Source organism: Anabrus simplex, chromosome 5 (assembly GCF_040414725.1).
Source record: "Anabrus simplex isolate iqAnaSimp1 chromosome 5, ASM4041472v1, whole genome shotgun sequence".
Lineage (NCBI taxonomy): Eukaryota > Metazoa > Arthropoda > Insecta > Orthoptera > Tettigoniidae > Anabrus > Anabrus simplex.
In genome coordinates this window covers 136,737,246-136,759,188 of record NC_090269.1, presented here as the reverse complement: position 1 = coordinate 136,759,188, position 21,943 = coordinate 136,737,246, and the positions used below count along the sequence as shown (strand labels likewise).

Genomic DNA, 21,943 nt, shown 5'->3' with positions numbered 1-21,943 from the left:
ATCATCATCATCATCAGTACCAACTTCGGAACTTGCATCACCATCACCTTCCCACAAAATGTCATCGCTGCCATCTATAGTATTAAGCAGACCCTACACGGTCAATAATACTGAGAGTACGCATCAACATTACATGATCATTATTGCTGTCAATATTTTGGTCAGTACTAGAGCACTTGCTTACCATTGCAGTATTCTCACTTTACAAATAAAAAGTCAATAACCGTCAGTACGGAATGAGATTTATAACATGCAATTGCGGTATTCTATCAAAATGGATCGTAAATAACGGGTATATGTAGCTATCATATTAGCACTCTGCATGAAACGCAGTGTGAAACGTAAATGATGGGTTAAAGATTGGCTTAGGAATAGAGAAGAGCATTCTCATATGAAGTTGTTGAGGGAAATACAATATAACGAAGCAGAAGATTATCAGAACTATCTCCGAATGAGTGAGGGTACTTTTGCGAAATTGCTAGGAATGGTAGAGCATTTTCTAATAAGGCAAAATACAAACATTTGGACCTGTTTATCGGTGGCAGAGAGATTAGCGGCGACACTGAGGTATCTTGCAACTAGTAGAAATTTTGAAGATTTAAAGTTTTCCGCTATAATGTCACCAGTTTCCATCAGTACAGCAGTTGTGGAAACGTGTGAAGTATTGTGTTACGTTTATTCTGACAGTGTTTCATAAAGCTCGATAAACTTTTGCAATAGGCCTAATTGGCGGTTCCACAAGCACCTCTACTTGGCCTTGATGAGAAACGCATTTGTCGTCCATCGTTGCTCCGTTAATACTGACAGAAATTATGACGAGCGCACTCACACGGTCAGTATAACTGTCAGTATCCCCACCACTCTACAGTACTGACGCTCGCAGATCAGGAAATCCGGATCTGCTTCAGTACTGACCTTCATTCCATCATTCCAATCCACACACGATCAGTATTACTGTCCTTATTTTTTGGTACTGACAGTTTTATTGACCGTGTAGGGTCTGCTTAAGAAATGCTACATTTCCTGAAGCTCTTCTGTATGAGGTCCCCAGGGATATGATTACATGCCGTCAAAATCCACGAACACAGCAGCTGAACTTCCGGGCGCTGAATGCGACCAGTTGGCGTGTGATTATCAGCTGCAATCCATTCTGTATACAGATGTTTCAAGGCTGCTTTAAATGGATGGTTCACGCAGACATCCAGTGGCTGTAGCATAGAAGTCATCCCGCCCGGAATGACTGCTAGGTCGGTTTTCCCATCCTTGATATGTTTCTTCACAGCGTCTGTTGTGTGGCCGCGGTAACTGTTGAGAACAAGCAAGCTCTTTTGTCCCAATAATGCACCAGAGCAACGTTGCCAGACACACTTTACCCAGTCTTCCACAAGTGAACCGTCCATCCAGCCGGAGTTCAGAGATCTGACGATAACACCAGTGGGTAGATTTTTAGGAGCGTCTTTCACTTGAGAACAATGTATGGCGGCAATTTGGTTCCGTCAGCGAGAATACATAACATTACCGTTCACCGTTGTTTTTCATTACCACCTGTTCTAATGGTAACAGTTTTCGCACCCGTAACATTCACAGTCCTGTCCACTGGCATTTCAAAGTAGACCAGCATCTGATCTGCATTGCCAATTTGGGAAAGCAAATATGCATTTTCCTTCTGCAATCGAATTACGTGATGCTGACGAATGTTGCGTGATATTACGGCGTTCCTTAAAAGGTTGAATACAAAAGAATTCCGATTTCATTCAACTTAGCAATCATGAAGCGCACTGTAGACCCACGAAAGTGAGTGTAAGTGCGGAAAGCTACCCCTCCACGTTCCGGAACGCGCGTTCTATTATGACGCGCAGCGGATAAATTTCGAGTTGAAATTACTCTGTAACGTACTATTGTTTTAAAATGTAAAGGTAGTTACGAATTAAAAGTCTGAATTTCGGTAATGGGGCCGACATTGTACTTCGAATTACGAATTATCCGTATTTTGAATTAAACAATTGAAATAACATGCAAAACTGTATCTCATGTTTCCGGGAACAAGAGCTTCTTCGAATTAGGCGGGATTTTGAATTAACCGATTTCGAATTATCGAGGTTCTACTGTATAAGCAAGAAAATTCGGAGAGGATAGGAAATGGTTCAACATTTTTTACTACTGGGTTTCAGACATAATTAGAAATAGGAAAGTACCTACCAAAGCAAAAATCATGATAACTAAATGGTATTACAGTGGAACCTTGATTCGCCGTTTTTGGAGGGACCACGAAAAAAAAAGTACAACGCGGGAAAACGAAAAATCCAGGAAGGAATGAACTATCAACGATTTGGCTAAACATCACAAAATTGAAATACCTATGTATACTTATAATCTTACAAACACCCCTAAACCAAACCAAACTACAGCCTCAATGGGTCTTCTGACCTGGCCGGGAATTGAACCCGGGCTTTGAGGGTGAGAGGCAGGCAAGTTAGACCGAGGGACCAGCTTCAAACATAAATTACTGGTACGCAACTTAAAATTTCAAAACCTTACATTCAGTTTTACCGGTTCTTTCAGTTCAGCAACTTCGATCAGCCAAACTCTTCAAAAAATCTAATACCCTTAACGCCAAGCCAAACAACAATTGACCACAAGTCGTTTTTCATTCTCTAATCTAATAAAATAAAGCACATTAGATACAAAAGCGCCGAGTATGATGGTGAAATCACTTATTTTTTAATCTTCCATTGTAATTTGGTCACCGGTATACTGTTTGTAGTCAGTTTATGGAAATCTTGAACCGCGTAAATTAGGCCTACACCGACTTTTAAAGGTTATGTCGAACTCTGTAATATGTTTTCAAATGTATCGAATTTTGAATGCAATATATTCAATTCTGCCCGTCACTAATCTCAATCAAATTGGAAAAAAGAAAAAAAATATCATTAACACTGCCGAAATTACGGTTATTCGCGACCTTGAGCTCAGCTGGAAAGCGCGCTCGCTGTACAAGTCGGTATGAGTGCGACGAAATGATACAAAGTTTTAAAATGTAACGTGCACAAATAAAACGACTGTGGTTTCTATAACATTTTAACACAAAATACGTGAAATTCCCAGACTTATACAGTGGAACCTCGATTCTGCGTTTTTGGAGGGACCACGAAAAAACGTACAACACGAGAAAACAGAAAATCCGGGAACGAATGAACCATCAACAATTTGGCTAAACATCACAAAAATGAAATATTTATAATCTTACAAATGCCCCTAAACCAAACCAAACTACAGCCCCAATGGGCCTTCCGCCTACCAGGCGGCCACCCTCTATCCGAAGGCCTGCAGATTACGAGGTGACGCATGGTCAGTGTGACGAATCCTCTCGGCCGTTATTCCTAGCTTTCCAGACCGGGGTCGCCATATCACCATTAAGTAGCTCCTCAATTAAAGGTAATTGTAGAATGACAACCTGGAACCAGCCCTAATATCCAGAAAAAATTGCCTAACTTGGCCAGTAATCGAACCTGGGCCTTCCGGGTGAGAGGCAGGCAAGTTAGACCGCGGGGCTGGGTTTAAACGTTAATTACCGGTACGCGACTTAAAAATCTTGAAATTTTACATTCAGTTTTACCAGGAAAACTTCTTATTATTTTACAATGCTTAGTAAAGCTAAAGGTTCCACCTATTCAAGACATTATCGTAATGGTCTATTTAGAACATCACATATTTATTTAACTTATCATAAAATACATCTTTGGTACCGGTTTCGGTAATCCACTATGCCATCATCAGCCATTGAGTATTTTATAGCAAGGAACATTCAAAAATTTAAAAATATGCAATAGCAAGTCCTATTCTTACATGAAAAACATTAAAAATATAGCTAGAATAGGACTTTCTATTGCATATTTTTAAATTTTTGAATGTTCCTTGCTATAAAAAACTCTATGGCTGATGATGGCATAGTGGATTGCCGAAACCGGTACCAAAGATGTATTTTATGATAAGTTAAATAAATATGTGATGTTCTAAATAGACCATTACGATAACGTATTGAATAGGTGGAACCTTTAGCTTTACTAAGCATTGTAAAATCTTGAGTCAATACGGACAAAAAATGAAGTTTTTAATACAAAAAAAAAAACAGGAAAACTTCGTCAGTTTCCTCTGAAAACTTCTTTCAGTTCAGCAACTTTGATCAGCCAAACTCTTCTTAAATCTAATAAATCTAATACCCGCAACGCCAAGCCAAAGAACAATCGACCACAAGTAGTTTTTCATTCTCTAATCTAATAAAATAACGCACATCAGATACAAAAGCGTCCAACATGATGGCTATTTTTTTTTTTAATCTTCCATTGCAATTTGATCACCGGTATACTGTTTCTAGTCAGTTTATGGAAATCTTGTACCACGTAAATTAGGCCTACATCGACTTTTAAAGGTTATGTTGAACGCGAGAATATGGTTTCGAAAGTATCAATCCTCAAGTTCTCGAATGCATTATATTTAGTTCTGTCCGTCACTAATCACAATCAAATTGGAAAGAGAAAATATATTATTAACACATCCGAAATTACGATTATTTGCGACCTTGAGCTCAGCTGGAAAGCGCGCTCGCTGTACAAGCCGGTACGAGTGCGAAATGATACAAAGTTTTAAAATGTAAAACGACTGCGGCTTTTATATCATTTTAACACAAAAAAGTGAAATTCCCAGTCTTATATTAGGACGAAAACAGTAATAGGCAATCCCAAAACCTCCCATGGCTTTATGTACAGTATGTAAGTTGCAACATCCGTTCTGGTCTCGATAACATACCGTTATCATATACGATAACATTAAAATACTAAATTTGTGTTACTTAACTCTTACCCTTCGAATTAAAGTTCTCTGTGTTGCCTCTACTACTCGTATTTTAAATGTACATTTTTATCTTATATGACCTGTATTAATCTTTCACGATTCTGGAGATAGCACTTGCTTTTAAATTATGTAGTTAGGCTATACATGTTTACAGCAAACTATACTGGAGCAAATAAAAGCAATATGTGGAATTTAAGAGGAATTATTTTGCACTGTTACCGTTATCGCACACCGATTGTTTTCGTTAATAATTTAGGTACAAATTATCGCTACAAAGCAATTGAAAAACTCTATTCAGTCTCTGTTTTCATACCTCGCGGTAGTTTGTAAGCTGAAACCACTGTAAACGGAAATTTGTTGAAATCTGAATCTGTTGATTTATAATTGTGCCAACCGTCAGCATCAGGTACATGTTGGGTTATGGTACACAAACAGACTATCGTCAGGTCAGTTCACTTTTAGGCACCGTGAAATGCTATTAGATATATTCATTAGGAGCAGAGGTGCGAAAATACTGTGGTTTTGTGTGATGCCTGACATATACAACATATATATGACTAAAGAGCACATGGCGATCATCTTTGTTTACTATCGCTCAAGCTTTCATGTGCATGAGTGTACAGCTACAGCTGACGGCTACACTGCCATCTAAATAATAGATTTTTGACTGACTGTCAAATAGTATCTGGATTCTACAAAGTTCCACGCGGAACCAAAAGATGGCAGTACAGTATATCATCATGTATTTTATCGGCTAAGAGACGGCAGACGAGTGGTGGGCGATAAAATGCCATATCGGGTCTCCCCCCGACATGCGACCGGAACGGGAATATGGTAATGTCGGGCCTCACCCGACAGACAAGTGGTAAAGGTTATGGAGAAGCAGTTTCGATTCCTGCCTGAAAGCCCAGTGACTATACAGTGCCCTGAGGGAAATGCTGAAAACCTGTTTGGCGACACACTCGAAAAAAGTAAAAAAATAAACATCTAACCCTGGACATAATGTAGACGTTTTGCAAGTACGAACATTTGACGAAACTCGTTCAGTCTTCAAATAGAGCTATTAGATACTATCCACTTCATTCCGTATCGATGCTGTAATCAAGATAACAATTAAGTAAAAGGTTCCACCTGATCGATACTTTTTTATTATTTAGCCTTTGGCTAAATTTATGTCATTAAAAACTTACAGAACATGTTGCTTAAAGCTTAGGTGAAAAAGCATAAAACATTTCATAATTAAAATTAGAATGTGTTAGTAAGGGACGTTTAAGTTTTTTATATAGCCTATTGGGATGTTATCTGCTCCTTTAGCTTGTGATTTAACTGAATTCAAAATACGCTTTACATCATTTACACTGACAGGGTTCAAAGATAAATTATTTTCGTTTTCTGTACGGTCACTGATTCTTTGCTTGAGATTGATATGATTTTGAGGTTGAGATTCCTTTACTGGGTTAGTTACGAAGTGAGAGTTAAGTGTATCGAGAGATATAGTTGGCATATGTGGCTCTTTGCATTTTCCAACTCCCATAGCTCGAAGTTCGTTCCAGGTTTCACGTGCATGTAAGTTCCTTGTTACATTTTTAATGCGATTAAATTTGCTATTGCGAATTAATTGCTTTGTTCTGTTACGTAAAAGACGATACTGTTAGATTTTTTTTTTTTTTTTGCTAGTTGTTTTACGTCGCACTGACACAGATAGGTCTTACGGCGACGATGGGACAGGAGAGATCTAGGAGTGGGAAGGAAGCGGACTTGGCCTTAATTAAGGTACAGCCCCAGCATTTGCCTGGAGTGAAAATGGGAAACCACGGAAAACCATTTTCAGGGCTGCCGACAGTGGGGTTCGAACCTACTATCTCCCGAATACTGGATACTGGCCGCACTTCAGCGACTGCAGCTATCGAGCTCGGTGATACTGTTCGAAATCTAGTTCATTATTTGTTTCCTTGTATCGGCGGAACATTGCGTCACGGAGAGCCATTGTTGCTTTTATATCGCTTGTTAACCAAGGTGCATGCGAGCAAGTGACTCTAGCTTGCCTAACTGGAGCATGTTTGTCATACAGTCCTATGAGTAGACAGTTAAATCTTCTCACTTTCATTTCTGTGTCCTGCAACTGCTTTATATCTTCCCAAGGTAAACTGTACGCATCATTTTGGAGTTGTAGATCGATATTTTTCAGATCCCTATAACTAATGTATTTAGCTTTGTATTTTGGTACACGTAGAGAGTAGCGCCAGATACAGGAAAATGACCGTACTTAAGAACTTTATGCGGGTTACTTGTAACTAGGAGGTCAATTCCAGTATGAGTTGTACAGTAAAACCTCGTTAATTCGAATTCGTTGGGACTAAAAAATCGGACTTCGAATAACGTGATTTCGAATTAACCGCCAATTCGCAATTCAGAAGTACCAACCCTTGCCGCGTTACCAAATATTCTAACGCCCGTTACTGCATGCAGTTAACCTTGATTCACAGTTTATACCTTTCAAATGCCATGAAAAAAGAACTATTTCCAAAATGTATCCAAGAAGGTGCATTTACAGTATTCAAATAATGCACTCTGATATCTCACTGGTAAACATAACCTCACGCAACGAAAGAAAGAAAAAAAAAAAGGCACGATTCAAAGACGAGGAGAAATCTATGCTGGCTCCCATGTGCAAGTGCTTTATTAATTAGATTACTATAACTGTATACATTTTAGATACCTGGTATTTACACAGAAAGTACCCGATGCTCTTAAAATAGAACTTTCCTATGACTCTATCCTTGTACGATTTCCCGCCATGGCACTTCTTTCGTACTTCAGAAATGTAAACACTTGCCGCGTCACAAAGTATTCTAAGACCCATTAATACTTGCAATTACCTCGATTCACAGTTTAAACCTTTCAAATGCCATGGAAAAAAAAAAATTCCGAAATGTATCCAACAAGGTGCATTTACAGTGTTCAAATAATACCCTTGGATAAATCACTGACAAACATAACCTCACGCAACGAAAGAAAAAATCGCACAATTCAAAAACGAGGATAAATTATGCCAGTTCCCCTGGGCAAATGAATTGTTTTTTGGATTTCTGTACTGTTTGCATTTTTAGATGCTTTGTACTGGCATGGAAAGTGCCCGACGCCCTTAAAACATTGTAGCTTATCAAACTTTCCTATGACGAGGACATAAAGTATCTCGCGTCCATGTGCATTACAACACACTATAATACTATGACCCCCATCCCTCACCCTTGTACGATTTCCCGGCTCTCAATATAGGCCTATCCTTTAAAACCATAAGACCGTTTGGGCTCGCATTAAAATAAAGCAATGCAGTTTCACCGGGATTGACAATATTGTTCGGTGCCTACGAATTTATGATATGAGCCACGTTTTTTTTCGTCAACTGTCGGCATCGCCAGTGTTCGTGGATTCTGTTTTCCCGCACACTGCCTGTTGCGTGATATTACGGCGTTCCTTAAAAGATGGAATACAAAAAAATTCCGATTTCATTCAACTTAGCAATCATAAAACGCACTGTAGACCCACGAAAGTGAGTGTAAGTAAGGAAAGCTACCCCTCCACGTTCCGGAACGCGCGTTCTATTATGACGCGGAGCGGATAAATTTCGAGTTGAAATTACTCTGTAACATACTATTGTTTTAAAATGTAAAGGCAGTTTCGAATTAAAAGTCTGAATTTCGGTAATGGGGTCGACATTGTACTTCGAATTATGAATTATCCGTATTTCGAATTAAGCAATTGAAATAACATGCAAAACTGTCTCATGTTTCCGGGAACGAGAGCTTCTTCGAATTAGGCGGGATTTTGAATTAACCGATTTTGAATTATCGAGGTTCTACTGTATATCTAAGTGTATGAATATGATTAGTTGCATCGAGCGGTAAGATCGTCATGTCGACGGAGGTAAGTAGGTTGCTGATTCGTTCTGATTTGCCAGTCGGGGCTAAGATATTTGAGTTAAAGTCACCAAGAAGTAGTATATGCTCGTAGGTTGGTACTAGTTTGAGAAGGTCAGATTCAAGGTCAGATATATTAATAACATTCGGTGGTTTATAACAACTCCTATCAATACTTTTTGACGGTTAATTATGGTCTCAGCAAACATACATTCCATATGTGGAGAGATGCCAGATGATGATTTGATTATTCTACATTTAATGTCATCTCTACAATATACGGCTACACCACCACCGTGTCTGGCAGTGCGATCATGCCGATAGAGAGTATATCCTTCTAGATTTACAAAGGTAGAGCTAATTTTATCGGATAACCAGGTTTCAGTAATACACATAATATGCATGTTACAGGTTGATATTATCGAACGAACTTCATCTATGTGACTGAGGAGTGAGAGAAAATTGATATGGCAACACTGAGACAGAGATTGCTTCAATAGCAGTTCAATAGGCTGAGGGTTGGGTGCAGTTGGTGATAATAATAATAATAATAATAATAATAATAATAATAATAATAATCATAATAATAATAATAATCCTTCTCTTTCTTCTTCTTCTTATCATTATTTATTTTGCACACTTTCGTGGTAATGATATTCAAGCAATTGTACAGATTTTAGGAAATCAAAGCAGAATAAACCTTAATTTACACTACAGTTTTACGTAGAATTTGAACCCAAAAATTTCCGTAGAATTCCAGTCATGGCAATGACCACCGTCTTCTGCAGGGTCTTGTATGTATTGGTGTCGACATCCAACTTCTTCAGTATTGTTGTTATTATTATTATTATTGTTGTTGCTGTTATTATTATGGCTATCATTAAGACTATGTTAATAGAATACAATGTATCTGTTACAGTATGATGTGTGTGTGTGCTTTAAAAAGATGGTCTATTTATAGCTTACTTTGAAATTTAACGTTGCTATAATAATTTGTTTGTAATTGTTAAACTTTACATTGTGTAAAGACTTGTTGTGTATTAAATAAATGTGCAAATCCTGAATCACTTCCTGCGATTTACCGCTAAGATCCACAGTCTTTTCAAATCCATTTCGTGAGGTCGTGAATGAAAGCTCTGTATTACAGTATTTATTAATGCAGCCAAGAACAAGCACATCATTCTGTCGGAACGTTGTGACATTGAAATATAATCATCTGAAGACAGCACTGTAAAATTGTACCGGGTGGTACACCTCCACGCCGCTAATTCAAACTTTGCGCCAGTTGAAACTCCTCTACTGGAGGAAGTCTGAACTTTATCTACTGTGTTAATTTTCAAGTTTCTCAGAAGATGTCACTACTTGTAACTTTTGAAGTTCTGAACTGGGTCGTTTTCGATGTATTTTTGTTTTGCCTGTAGTAAGAAGTGTGGACAGTCTCTTCCAGATGGCACTATTGAAGAACTACAATTATGCACCCTAGTGCGAAGTGAAAGAACTGGGTTTTTTGGAGAAATTTGGAATTCATAAGTTTGTTCTTTGTTAAATTTCTTTCAGTTAAGTTGGCAATATTAACCCTTTCTTTCCGCCAGCTTTGAATTCGACCAATGAGTAATTTCTGTAATTAATTTTCCACCAATAATGTGTTTCTTCTTCATCTTGTGTAGGGGTTTTCATTGTTAGCCAATAAAATTTTTGTGGGAGGGTGTTCTCATTCCTGAAACGCCTCGAACGTTCCACGATGGTATATAAACTGCTGATTTTCGGGTCTCCGCGCCACTTCAGTAACATCTTTCAGTGTGTAAAGTACGTAGCAGGGGGCGGGAAGCGCCTCTTTCTTCGGGCAGCAGTTCAACCACAAGGTAATGGCCTTTTAATAACTTCTTTTCTTGCTAGCTCAGCAGTTTAACTCTCGGGGCAGGTCCGAAGCCTTTTCCATGTAACTTTCCTTTAAAATGTAAAGACACTCGGTATCAATTCTTTCTGTTTTAACTACAAATTGGGATAGAGAGTGCTTAACCCTCTCGAGCTCCCACTCATTTTGCTTCGAGGTGAACTTATTTTCTCAACCGATTCTTCCTGTCTAGCGTAGTGTAAATTGTCTTCTCATATAAGTCACCTCCTTAGTATGGGATTAGCCCTTGCATTAACGGCCTAGTGCCAAGTAGGTTTTAAACAACATGTATTAGGAGTGCAGCTTCGCCTCCTCTCAAATTGGTATTGTCGAGGCCATGTAATATTTCTGTTTCTTCACTTAATAGGCCTCAGTAGGTTGGGTATCTTTTTACCCCTGTGTCTATGTCCTTGGAGGACAGCTTGAAAGTTGAGTTTGGTGTGGCCTTTGTTAGGCTTAAACTTTGAGAGCGGATCGCTCTTTTGAAATTGATTTTGGGTGCCTCGAGGAGGCTTTACCTTGTAATTGGAAGCAAGTGCTTCTGAACATGATTGGGGTCTTCTGCCCCTTTGTCGAATCTTGTTTTTTTGGGTAAAGTTGGGCTAATTGCTCAAGAATTGTGAGTCCGGGGCTTGAAGCCCAAATCCTGTGAATACTGTGATTGTACATTTGTTACCTTGCTACTCTGTACCTGCCATTCTTGTTATTTCTTGATTTTGCTAAGAAAATATAACCTTGTTAAATTTTATCTTAACTTTAATTTCGTATTCTGAGACCTGTTCACCCCCGCACCTTCTTTCACCTCTGCTGTTCCACAGATACCTCGGAACAAAAATAATTGAATAAATGCATGTAAACGTGACACATATTCCAGCTTATGATGAGCTGTTGATGAAGATGCCTCTAAGTAGTTCTCGTAGTATCCACCCACAGCAGCACAGTGCTATACGCACGGAGCCTATAGCCAACAGCCATGACATGACAGAAACTACTATTCCCATAACCCAAGAAAAGTTGCATTGTGAAAAACTAAATGCAGGTGAATCATTTTCCGTTCTTTGGAGAAGGAGAAGAGACAACTGCCAGACTTACCAGTATTTGTACTGAAGATGCTAAGAAGGAAAAGGAAGGAAAAACATACGGTTCTGGTGATTTTTAGATAATGAATCAGGAAGAAAACATCACTTGAACTTTGCTTTAATTTTCCCACCAATTGTAATTTTACATTTAAATCCCATTTTTCTCCCGTAATATTTTGCCAAATGAAGCAAAATTTGTATAGTAAATTACGTACCTAATTACAAATTTCCATTAACATGTTAATTTCATGAAAAACAGAAATTAAAAATGTCAAAAATTAAAAAACATTTTTTTTGGAAAAACTATTAATTGTACATGAAAAAAATGTTTGTAATATCTCTACTTTGATGTAGGTGCCATTCCCACAAGGTTTTGTGAAAATCCATGCATTAGGTAAAAATATCTGTTTATATCAGGAGTGTTGCCTGAAGTGAATTTTATGGAGAGATGCAAACTGAAGAATTATAATTTGACTGGGTTTAGGCTGACAAGTAAACTCCAATGAGTAAAACACCAATAAAAAGAATTTTGACCTCAGGAGTAATAGAATAATTCATATAGGGAAGCTTGTGAAAGGAAGATAAATTCTGCATACGAAATTAGAAAGGAAGTACTACAGTTTGTGGCAAAACAAACAATACTAGAATTACAAACGTGCTCTGAACATTGAGATTATAACATGCAAGGTGACAATGGCAATACATATCTAACTGCACTACTACAGCATGTGTTCAAAATGTGCAACCTCATATCTCATGCATTGTTCATAACAATACAGCAGATTGTCAAATATAGTAACAAGGACACAAAAAATTATCTTCTCCAGTAATTCCGAAATATTCCTACGTGGGCCATTTGACCGGAAAATGGACTTTTTCAGCCTCTGGATACATGAATTACAGGCAGTAGGAAGGGTACGGAAATTTTGTTCCTGGGTAAATTAATCCATATCGACAGTGGTGTCACAGAAGGGCAAGTGACCACCCTCACAGTGTGGCCCCAGTTGGTTGCTGCATCCACTATTGTTGCAGCGACAGGTCTCTGGAGACATTCAATACTGTTTGATGTACAAAGCTTGTATGTAAATACAGCACTGTTTTTGTTTTGCCACATACTGTGTATACAGAACAGCAAATGTCATAGGAAGAAAAATTAACAAAAAAGCTTGGAAACATCTGAAACATCATGCTTGATGTATTTTTCAAGGAAATCTAATTCAAACGTTAGTTTACATAGTGTAAGTATTCTTTTGATTATTTCTCTTTACTCTGTTGATTACGCTTTGTCTTTGGCAGCCTCTGCTTGATGGAAGCAGACAGTAAAGGCTATTTGCAAATTAAATAAAGCTGTATAGCCCAAAAGCCTATACAGTGTGATATCTATAAGTACGGGCCGTGAAAGCATCAATGGCAACATTAAATAAAGCTTCTTTACGATAAGGAAAAATTTAAGAACTACCATTGTAAGTTTCAATCAACCCATAAAAATACTAATGGTACAGGAAAAACCCACCTGAGGCATGTTTCAGATTTATATCATTCTAAGGATCAATTCACTACAAATGACGGGAAGGAGTGTTACAAATTCATGTGTAGAAATTGCCTTGGTTTTTATGTTCAGCTACACATCATGAGAAGCTCAAGCAAAATAGACAAAAATAATTTTGCCTTAATTGAAATTCTAATGTGATGATTTTAATTATTAAAGTTGGTTATAGAAAACAGTGGAAGCGTGGCTCTCAATGAATCAGTATTATAGGTACATATTCAGTAAAGGAAAATGAGTGAAAATATACCTTACCTCTGTAGGAAGAGAAAAAGTAAATGACTGTTGGAATGGCCAAGACCCAGATGATAACACCTGGATGCTAAAATCTATGTCTAATGGTTCATTGGAATTTACCAAGTGTCTCCTAAATGCTTCATTCAAATCTTTCGAAACACCAATGTCCTGAAAATAAAATGAAAAAAATAATTAAAATATGACATATTAAAAGTATAAACAAATTACAAGAGGACAAACAAAAGAAATGAAAGAAAACATGGTGAAACTACGTTTTGCAGAGAACTTCGCTCCGCGTCTTCAGAAGAAAATCTCGACTATTCACGAGGGAGACTTCTACAATAATGATGATTTGAATTTAAGAATGCTTTACTGTTGGAGTTGTAGTGGTATGCTTATTCGTCACTAGGTGGCTTAATGTTATTGTCCACTCCCGCTTGGAGTACTGTGCCAGTATACAGCGAGCCACCTGGTGATGAACGAGCGTACCACTACAACTCCAATGGTAAAGCATTCTTAAAATCAAACCCTCATTATTGTAGAAGTCTCCCTCATGAACAGTCGAGATTTTCTTCTGAAGACGTGGAGCAAAGTTCTCTGTGAAACGTAAAGTGTTTCACCCTGCTTCCTTGACACGGCATAAGCCCAAAAGCCCTTATGTCTGTAAGTATGGGCCGGGAAAGCATCAATATTAACAAAAGAAATAAAAATCATGGACAGTGTAAGCAAATTAAAATACAAGGAACTTTAAAAATAATTATCACCGAGTAAGTTGTCCGTACGGTTAGGGTCGCATAGCTGTGACCTTGCATTTGGGAGATAGTGGGTTCGAACCCCACTGTCGGCAGCCTTGAAGATGGTTTTCCGTGGTTTCCAATTTTCACACAAGATAAATGCTGGGGCTATACTTTAATTAAGGGCATGGCTGCTTCCTTCCCACTCCTAGCCCTTTCCTATCCCATCGTCGCCATAAAATCTAGCTGTGTCAGTGAGAAGTAAAGCAGATTGAGTAAAACAGAAAACAAAAAATCACCTGTTTATAATTTTAATGATATGTGTTTATTTTGTAGTTTCACGTATACTATATAGGAACCCAGTATAGTACAGTAAACGGAAAGCAATTCTATTCTATCTGATAATGACAGCTTTTGCATTTATATCCTATGTGGCAGGAAGCTGGCATGTTTCAGTGCCGACCCAAGCCATAGATGTAAACATACTGGATGCTTATCTGATATAGATACCGATTCCACAACGAACTTGAAATATTTGTCCTGAATGAGTAAATAATTCATGTATAAATGGTCCGTTACTGGAACTTATAAATTTTCCAGCTAACTCATTCTTGGTTTTCACCCCAGTGTGACAATTTGGGCTCATTACAAGCAGAGACATGAGTGCACCATTTCACACCTCAAACAAAGAGAGCGCCTATGGAATGTACACGCACTTCCTCGCCTGGGAGGAAGAAATACAAAGTTGTGAAATCGGCAGGGAAGGTTATGGCCACCATTTACGTAGACTGTGAAGGAGTTGTGTACACAGCATTTATGGCAAAGGGCACAACCATTAATGTCGATTCTTAAGGTGTAGTACTGATAACACCGCGCAACGCTATAAAGAACAAAATTAAGCAAATACATTGTTTTCCTGCACGACAACGCAACACCCCACACGGCGTGCAAAACACGAGTTTCATCGTTTTCGATGGGAGGTATGGAAGCAACCGCCATACAATCCAGATCTTGCACCATGCGATTTCCATCTTTTTAGCAAGGTGAAAGAAAATCTGGAGGAAAAGATATTTTCCAACAACGAGGAAATTCACACAGCAGTTCTCGAATGGCTCCGTGACAAAGAAGCGGATTTCTATCGTTAAGGAATTGAATGATTGGTAGAATGCTTAGACTGTTGTTTACAGAGATTTGGTGACTATGTTGAAAACTAGTCGTGTATCTATGTCACTTTAGTGTAGTGCAGCAACCAATAAAAGTTTCTTGGCCTGCCATAATAATGTACAGTGGATCCTGGATTCTCAGTTTTTGGATGGACAAGAAAAAAAAAAAAAAAAAAAAAACAGTACAACACGGGAAAACTGAAAATCCGGGAACGAATGAACCATCAACAATTTGGCTAAACATCACAAAAAAGAAATATGTATACTTACAATTTTACAAACACCCCTAAACCAAACCAGACTACATCCCCAATGGGCCTTCTGCCTACCTAGCAACTGCTGCTTGGTCCAAAGGCCTGCAGATTACGAGGTGACACATGGTCAGTGTGACGAATCCTCTCAGCAGTTAATCCTGGCTCTCTAGACCGAGATTGCCATCGCACCATTAAATAGCTCCTCAACTAAAGGTAATCACAGAATGAGTGAATCTGAAACCAACCCTCATATCGAGGTAAAAATGCTTGACCTGGCCGGGAATCGAACTCGGGCCCTCCGGGTTAGAGGCAGGCAAGTTAGACTATGGGGCCAGCTTCAAACATTAATTACTGGTGTGCGACTTAAAAATCTTGAGACTTTACATTCAGTTTTACCAGGGAAACTTCGTCAGTTTCCTCTGAAAACTTCTTTCAGTTCAGCAACTTTGATCAGCCAAACTCTTCGAAAAATCTAATACCTGCAACACCAAGCTAAACAACAATCGACCACAAGTAGTTCCTAATTCTCTAAGCTAATAACATAATGCACATTAGATACAAAAGTGCCCAACATGATGGCGAAATTCCCTTTTCTTAATCTTTCATAGTAATTTGGTCATCGGTATACTGTTCATAGTTTATGGAAATCTTGTACCGCATAAATTAAGAAATGGCTAGGAAAACAACAGATAGGGAATCTGCCACCCAGGCGACTGCCCTTAATGCAGATCAGCAGTGATTGATTGAATCTCCCTACATTGACTATTAAAGGTTACGTTGAACTCGAGAATACAGTTTTGAATGTAAGTATCGAATCTCAAGTTCTTGAATGCATTCAATTCAAATCTGCCCTTCACTGATCACAATCAAATTGGAAAGAGAAAAAAATAATTAACAATTCTGAAATTATGGTTATTCGTGACCTTGAGCTCGGCTGGAAAGTGTGCTGCTGGAAAGTGTGCTCGCTGTAGAAGTCGGTACAAGCGCAACAAAATGATACAAAGTTTTTAAATGTAATGTGCGCAAATAAAACAACTGCGGTTTTGATAACATTTTAACACAAAAACATGATTTTCCCAGTCTTATATTAGGACCAAAACAGCGATAGGCAATCCCAAAACCTCCCGAACGTTGCTCATCAATGGTTGACACACGTCCTTGCTGAAACTTTCCTACCCACCGTGCTACTGTACGGTATGGTAGGGCATTATTCCCAAGAAATTCCACTAATTCACTGTGACATTCCATCAAATTTCTCCCTTGGAGAACGGCTATTTTGATGTAAGCACGCTGCTAAACACGGGTTACGTCCATCTCACACGACACTCACCAACTGACTGAATTCACAGCCCTCACTGCGCTACTACCAGCTATCACAGAGCAATTTGTTGTTCTGCATACACACTATGCCTGCAGAACTTCCACACGACACATATACGTTTGTGATCCTCGTATTTCAAATTTTTCATAACAGACAAGCTGTATTTCATGGATATTCATGTAATTAATACAATAAATCATATTTCAAGACTTCATTTTGCTAAAATACAGTACATTAATTTCCTAGAATGTCATACATTGGCAAGGAGGACATGAAAAATTTTGCACTTATCACTGTTGTCAAAAAACATGGCCCCTAGTTGTATACTGGTATATACATAAGGTACACAGGACTGTATTGTATTGGTAATTATACTGCTGAAAAATAAAAATAAGAACACCTAAAAGAATGATTACTTTGATCCGATGACTTTTGGGAGATAGTCCGTGTATTGATAACGATTTGAATTTCGATCTCCAGCAGGCTCAGTGTGGTGCAAACATGTAGAGCAAGCAGACACCATGCCAAAGAGATGCACTCTTGCTTCGTACAGCGAGTCTGAGTGTCAAATTGTGGCCTTTCTTGTGACAGGACAGGCACACTGGTCTCGCACCAGGTCTTTTGGTCTATGGTGCAAAAAGCTACAATTCTCGTTCATCTCTGGTGTTTGTAGAGGGAACACTGACCAGTTCTTAGTACATCAGAATGTTCCAATGAATCAATAACAGTAAATTTAAGTGATAGTTTTGTGTATTTGTTGTTTAGAATCTTCTCCTCTTCTCAATTTGCTCTATAGTAATTGAATTTGAAATTAAGCTGATTTCTTGCAGTGCAGAATGTTGTTCAACCCACTCTTCTGCCGTTCTTGCAACAGGAAGGTGATGTGCTGTTCCAACAGTACAATGCTTACCCACACACTGCCTGTGAAACTCAACATGCACTGCAAGATGTTCAGCATCTTCCCTGGCCAGCACAATCACTATGCTTATTTACAATTGAGCGTGTGTGGGATATGATGGGATGACAAGTGACTTCTGCGACTCGCCCACCCACCACTCTTATGGAGTTGAGCCAATAGGTCGAGCAGATGTGGAATAACGTATATCAAGACACTATTCACCGCTTGTATGATCGACTGCATGCCAGAGTCAGTGCTTGCATTGCTACCTGTGGAGTCTACACGACATATTAGTATGGGTGTTTCAGCATGGGTCCATACTTGGTACTTAGGAACTGCTTGAGTTGTTGATCTGAAAATATGGTCATTTCATGTAATCCATATGTATTACATGAAATTTCTATATGTATTGTCCGGCTCCTTGGCTATTTGGTTAGCGTGGTGGTCTTTGGCCACAGGGGTCCCGAGTTTGATTCCTGGTAGGGTCGGCATAAGGGACAATCTTAGCATCGCATGCAGGGAGGAATTCAGTTAGGTGAAAATATAGTAAGCAGTCTGACCTATGCTGACGACCTGGTCTTAATGGCAGATTGTGCCAAAAGCCTGCAGTTTAATGTCTTGGAACTTGAAAATAGGTGCAATGAGTGTGGTATGAAAATTAGCCTTTCTAAGACTAAATTGATGTCACTAGGTAAGAAATCCAAGAGAACTGAATGTCAGATTGGGAACACAGAGCTGGAACAGGTAGATGATTTCAAGTATTTAGGATGTCTGTTCTTCCAGGATGGTAGTATAGTAAGTGAGATTGATTCAAGGGGCAGTAAAGCTAATGCAGTGAGCTCGCAGTTGCAATCAACAGTATTCTGTAAGAAGGAACTCAGCTCCCAGACTAAACTATCTTTACATTGGTCTGTTTTCAGACCAACTATGCTTTATGGGAGTGAGAGCTGGGTGGACTCAGGATATCATATTCATAAGCTAGAAGTAAGACATGAAAGTAGCAAGAGTGATTGCTGGCACAAACAGGTGGGAACAGTGGCAGGAGTGAACTCGGAATGAGGAAATAAAGGCTAAGTTAGGAATGTACTCGATGGATGAAGCTGTATGCATAAACCGGGTTCGGTGGTGGGGTCATGCAGAGATGCCAACTTGCAAGAAAGGGAATTCGTAATGCAGCCGTTCGGTCACAGGGGGGCAGCCGTACAATTTTTTTCGAGACCTTACGGACTTACATATAATTGAAAAATCAATTAACAAACAAATGGTTCGTGTTTGTGGGTTGATGGATGTTAGAAGTTAATAGGGGGCCCAATATTGACTCTGACCACTACCTTGTGGTAGCAACTATCAAATATCTAATGCAAGAAAGGTACATGGATCCAATGCAAGAAAGTTCAACAGTGCTCGGCTGAAGGAGCCCGAAACTGCTCTCAGATATGCTAGCTTGCTTAATGAGGCCCTGACCGATTTGCCTAATAGAGTATTGATGAAATCTGGAAGAATAAGATGCACTATTAAAAACTGCAAATGAAGTTTTAGGAAGTGAAGAGAAAGTCTGGTACAACAATTGGTTTGATGAAGAGTGTGCACAAGCAACAACCTTAAAAAATGAAGCATACAAGAGAATGCAACAGAGGAACCACACCCGAAAAGCAGTGGAAGAGTATAGAACTTCCAGAAGAGAAGAAAAGAGATTGCACAAGAAGAAAAAGAGAGAGGAAAGAATAAGAAGAAATGGAACGGTTGAAAGGGATGAATGATGTGAGAGCTTTCTATCAGAAGTTACATAAAAATCGTAAGGATTTCCCAGCCTAGAACAAGTCTGTGTAGAGATAAAGATGGTATAATATTGGGCAGCGAGGAAGCAATACTAGAAAGATAGGCCCAATATTTTGATGAACTGTTGAATGAAAGTCCAGGTGATAACCAAGTAACCTTACCTCCTGTAAATACAAGAAAATCAGACATAGAAGTACCGATACCTACTACTGAGGAAGTTGAAGAAGAACAAAGCCCTGGAAATGGATTTAATACAATCAGAGCTTGTGAAAAATGCTGGAAAATAATTTGTTAAACACTTTCACAAACTAGTGGCCAAGATATGGGTAGCTGAAACAATTCCTGATGAATGAAACGTAGGTATCATCTGCCCGATACATAAGAAAGGTGATATGATGTGTTCTAACTATAGAGGTATACACTTATTATCCATTGCTTATAAAATATTTTCCAAAATTCTCTTTAGCAGATTGGTGCCTTACGTGGAAAATGCCCTTGGTGACTATCCATGCGGATTTTCACAAATCGCCAGATACTTGAAAAATGTAAAGAATTTTGAACTGATACACACCATCTCTCCATTGACTTCAGATCAGCCTACGGCAGCATTGACAGGAGTAATCTCTATGTAGCAAGAGTTTGAGATCCCTAAGAAATTGATCGCCCTTGTCAAAGCTACCATGGAAAATACTCGGAATCAAATTAAGATCCAGAATATATTATCTAGTCCTGCAACGACCAAGAACGGAGTTAGGCAAGGAGATTCATTATCATGCCTTATATTCAATATAGCTTTGGAGACAGTTGTTAGAGATGCAAGTATCAACAAAAGGGGAACCATCTTATATAAATCTTCAAATTTTGGCATATGCAGAACACCAGGAGCATTGAAAGAAGCTTTCACAAGCCTCGAAAAAGCAGCAGGGAAAGATGAATTTACAGATTAATGAAGGGGAAACTAAGTACATGCCCGTAACCAAGAAAGACTACCCTAGTGGGTCTACATTAATAGAAATTGGCTCGTATAAGTTTGATATTGTGCGTAGCTTTACCTACCTTGGATCAAAATATAATTCCAAGAACAATGTTAGTTCTGAAATGCAAAAACGTATACTGTCTGCCAACAAGTGATATTATGGCCTCAGAAAACATCTTAAGTCTAAGCTGCTGTTCAGAAAAACTAAAGTCCTGATGTATAAAGTTTTAATAAAGCCTGTATTAATATATGGGGCTGAGACCTGGACACACTCAAAATCTGATGAAAGACAGCTCGGTATATTTGAAAGGATTATTTTGAGGCAAATTTTTGGGCCAGTGAAAGAAAATGGTGTCTGGAAAAGAAGAATTAATCATGAATTGTATAATTTAGGTAACAAACCAAACATTGTTAATTGTATAAAGATCAGACGGTTGGAGTGGGCAGGACATGTGCTGCGTGCTAATGACAGAATGATAAAGAAGATATTTAATGCAGTGCCAGAAGGAATCAGGAAAGTTGGCAGACCAAAGTTAAGGTGGGAAGAAGGGGTGAGAGAGGATGTAAAGATAACTGGAATCAAGAATTTGAGGAGCTCTACACTTAACAGGAAAGAATGGGGAAAACTTCTTCAGAAGGCCAAGGCCCACAAAGGGCTGTCGCACCAATGATGATGAACTCCGTAAATAAAGCGATTAGCGTAACAGTTGTGGTAAATTTAAAAACTACAGGCTATGTGGATTCTAGATCATCTGATTTGTTTGGCTGTCAGAAACATGAGAACTACAAGCATATACAAAACGGCTTGCTTAAAAAGCACTATTGCATTTCTTGCAATTTTTTCTAGCTTGCTGAGAAACGCATTTGCGCTCCCTGGTATTCTACAAGTTAATAGGAAGTTACCATGTAAAATGTGGATCATCAATTACCTAATAGCAAAATTATGTTTTGCACACCAGAAAATTTAAAGAAGGTTAATACCAAGCCTTGAACATACACATGCTCATTAACATGCAGTACACAATATTTACAGAATTATAACACACCTGGAACATTCGCTGAAGCTTTGACGTGTATTCAAAACCACAAGCTTGCTTTAGTTTAGAGATCATAGAAGCTTCTGCATCATCACTGGCAGACATGTGCTGTACAAGCCGTTTGGCCAGCATTTTGCTGTAGAACTTCTGAAATACATCTTTGTCTTCAATATACTTGAAGACCACCATCTGTAAAAGAGAATTGTTTTGTATAATCTTGAAGTCAATGAATAGAATAAAACAATCAACTCTAC

General features: G+C 38.6%; 1 protein-coding gene across 3 annotated transcripts in view; it reads right to left on the bottom strand.

Moving 5' to 3' along the window:
• Cul1 (cullin 1) overlaps positions 1–21,943 on the bottom strand; it is a 294,055-nt gene that overhangs the window by 104,708 nt on the left and 167,404 nt on the right. For all 3 annotated transcript variants that reach the window (XM_067147140.2, XM_067147139.2, XM_067147138.2), the window contains 2 exons: positions 21,699–21,878; positions 13,546–13,695 (listed from right to left, as the gene is read on the bottom strand). In XM_067147140.2, coding sequence (XP_067003241.1) covers positions 13,546–13,695; positions 21,699–21,878 — 330 coding nt within the window. The remainder of the gene's footprint in view (positions 1–13,545; positions 13,696–21,698; positions 21,879–21,943) is intronic.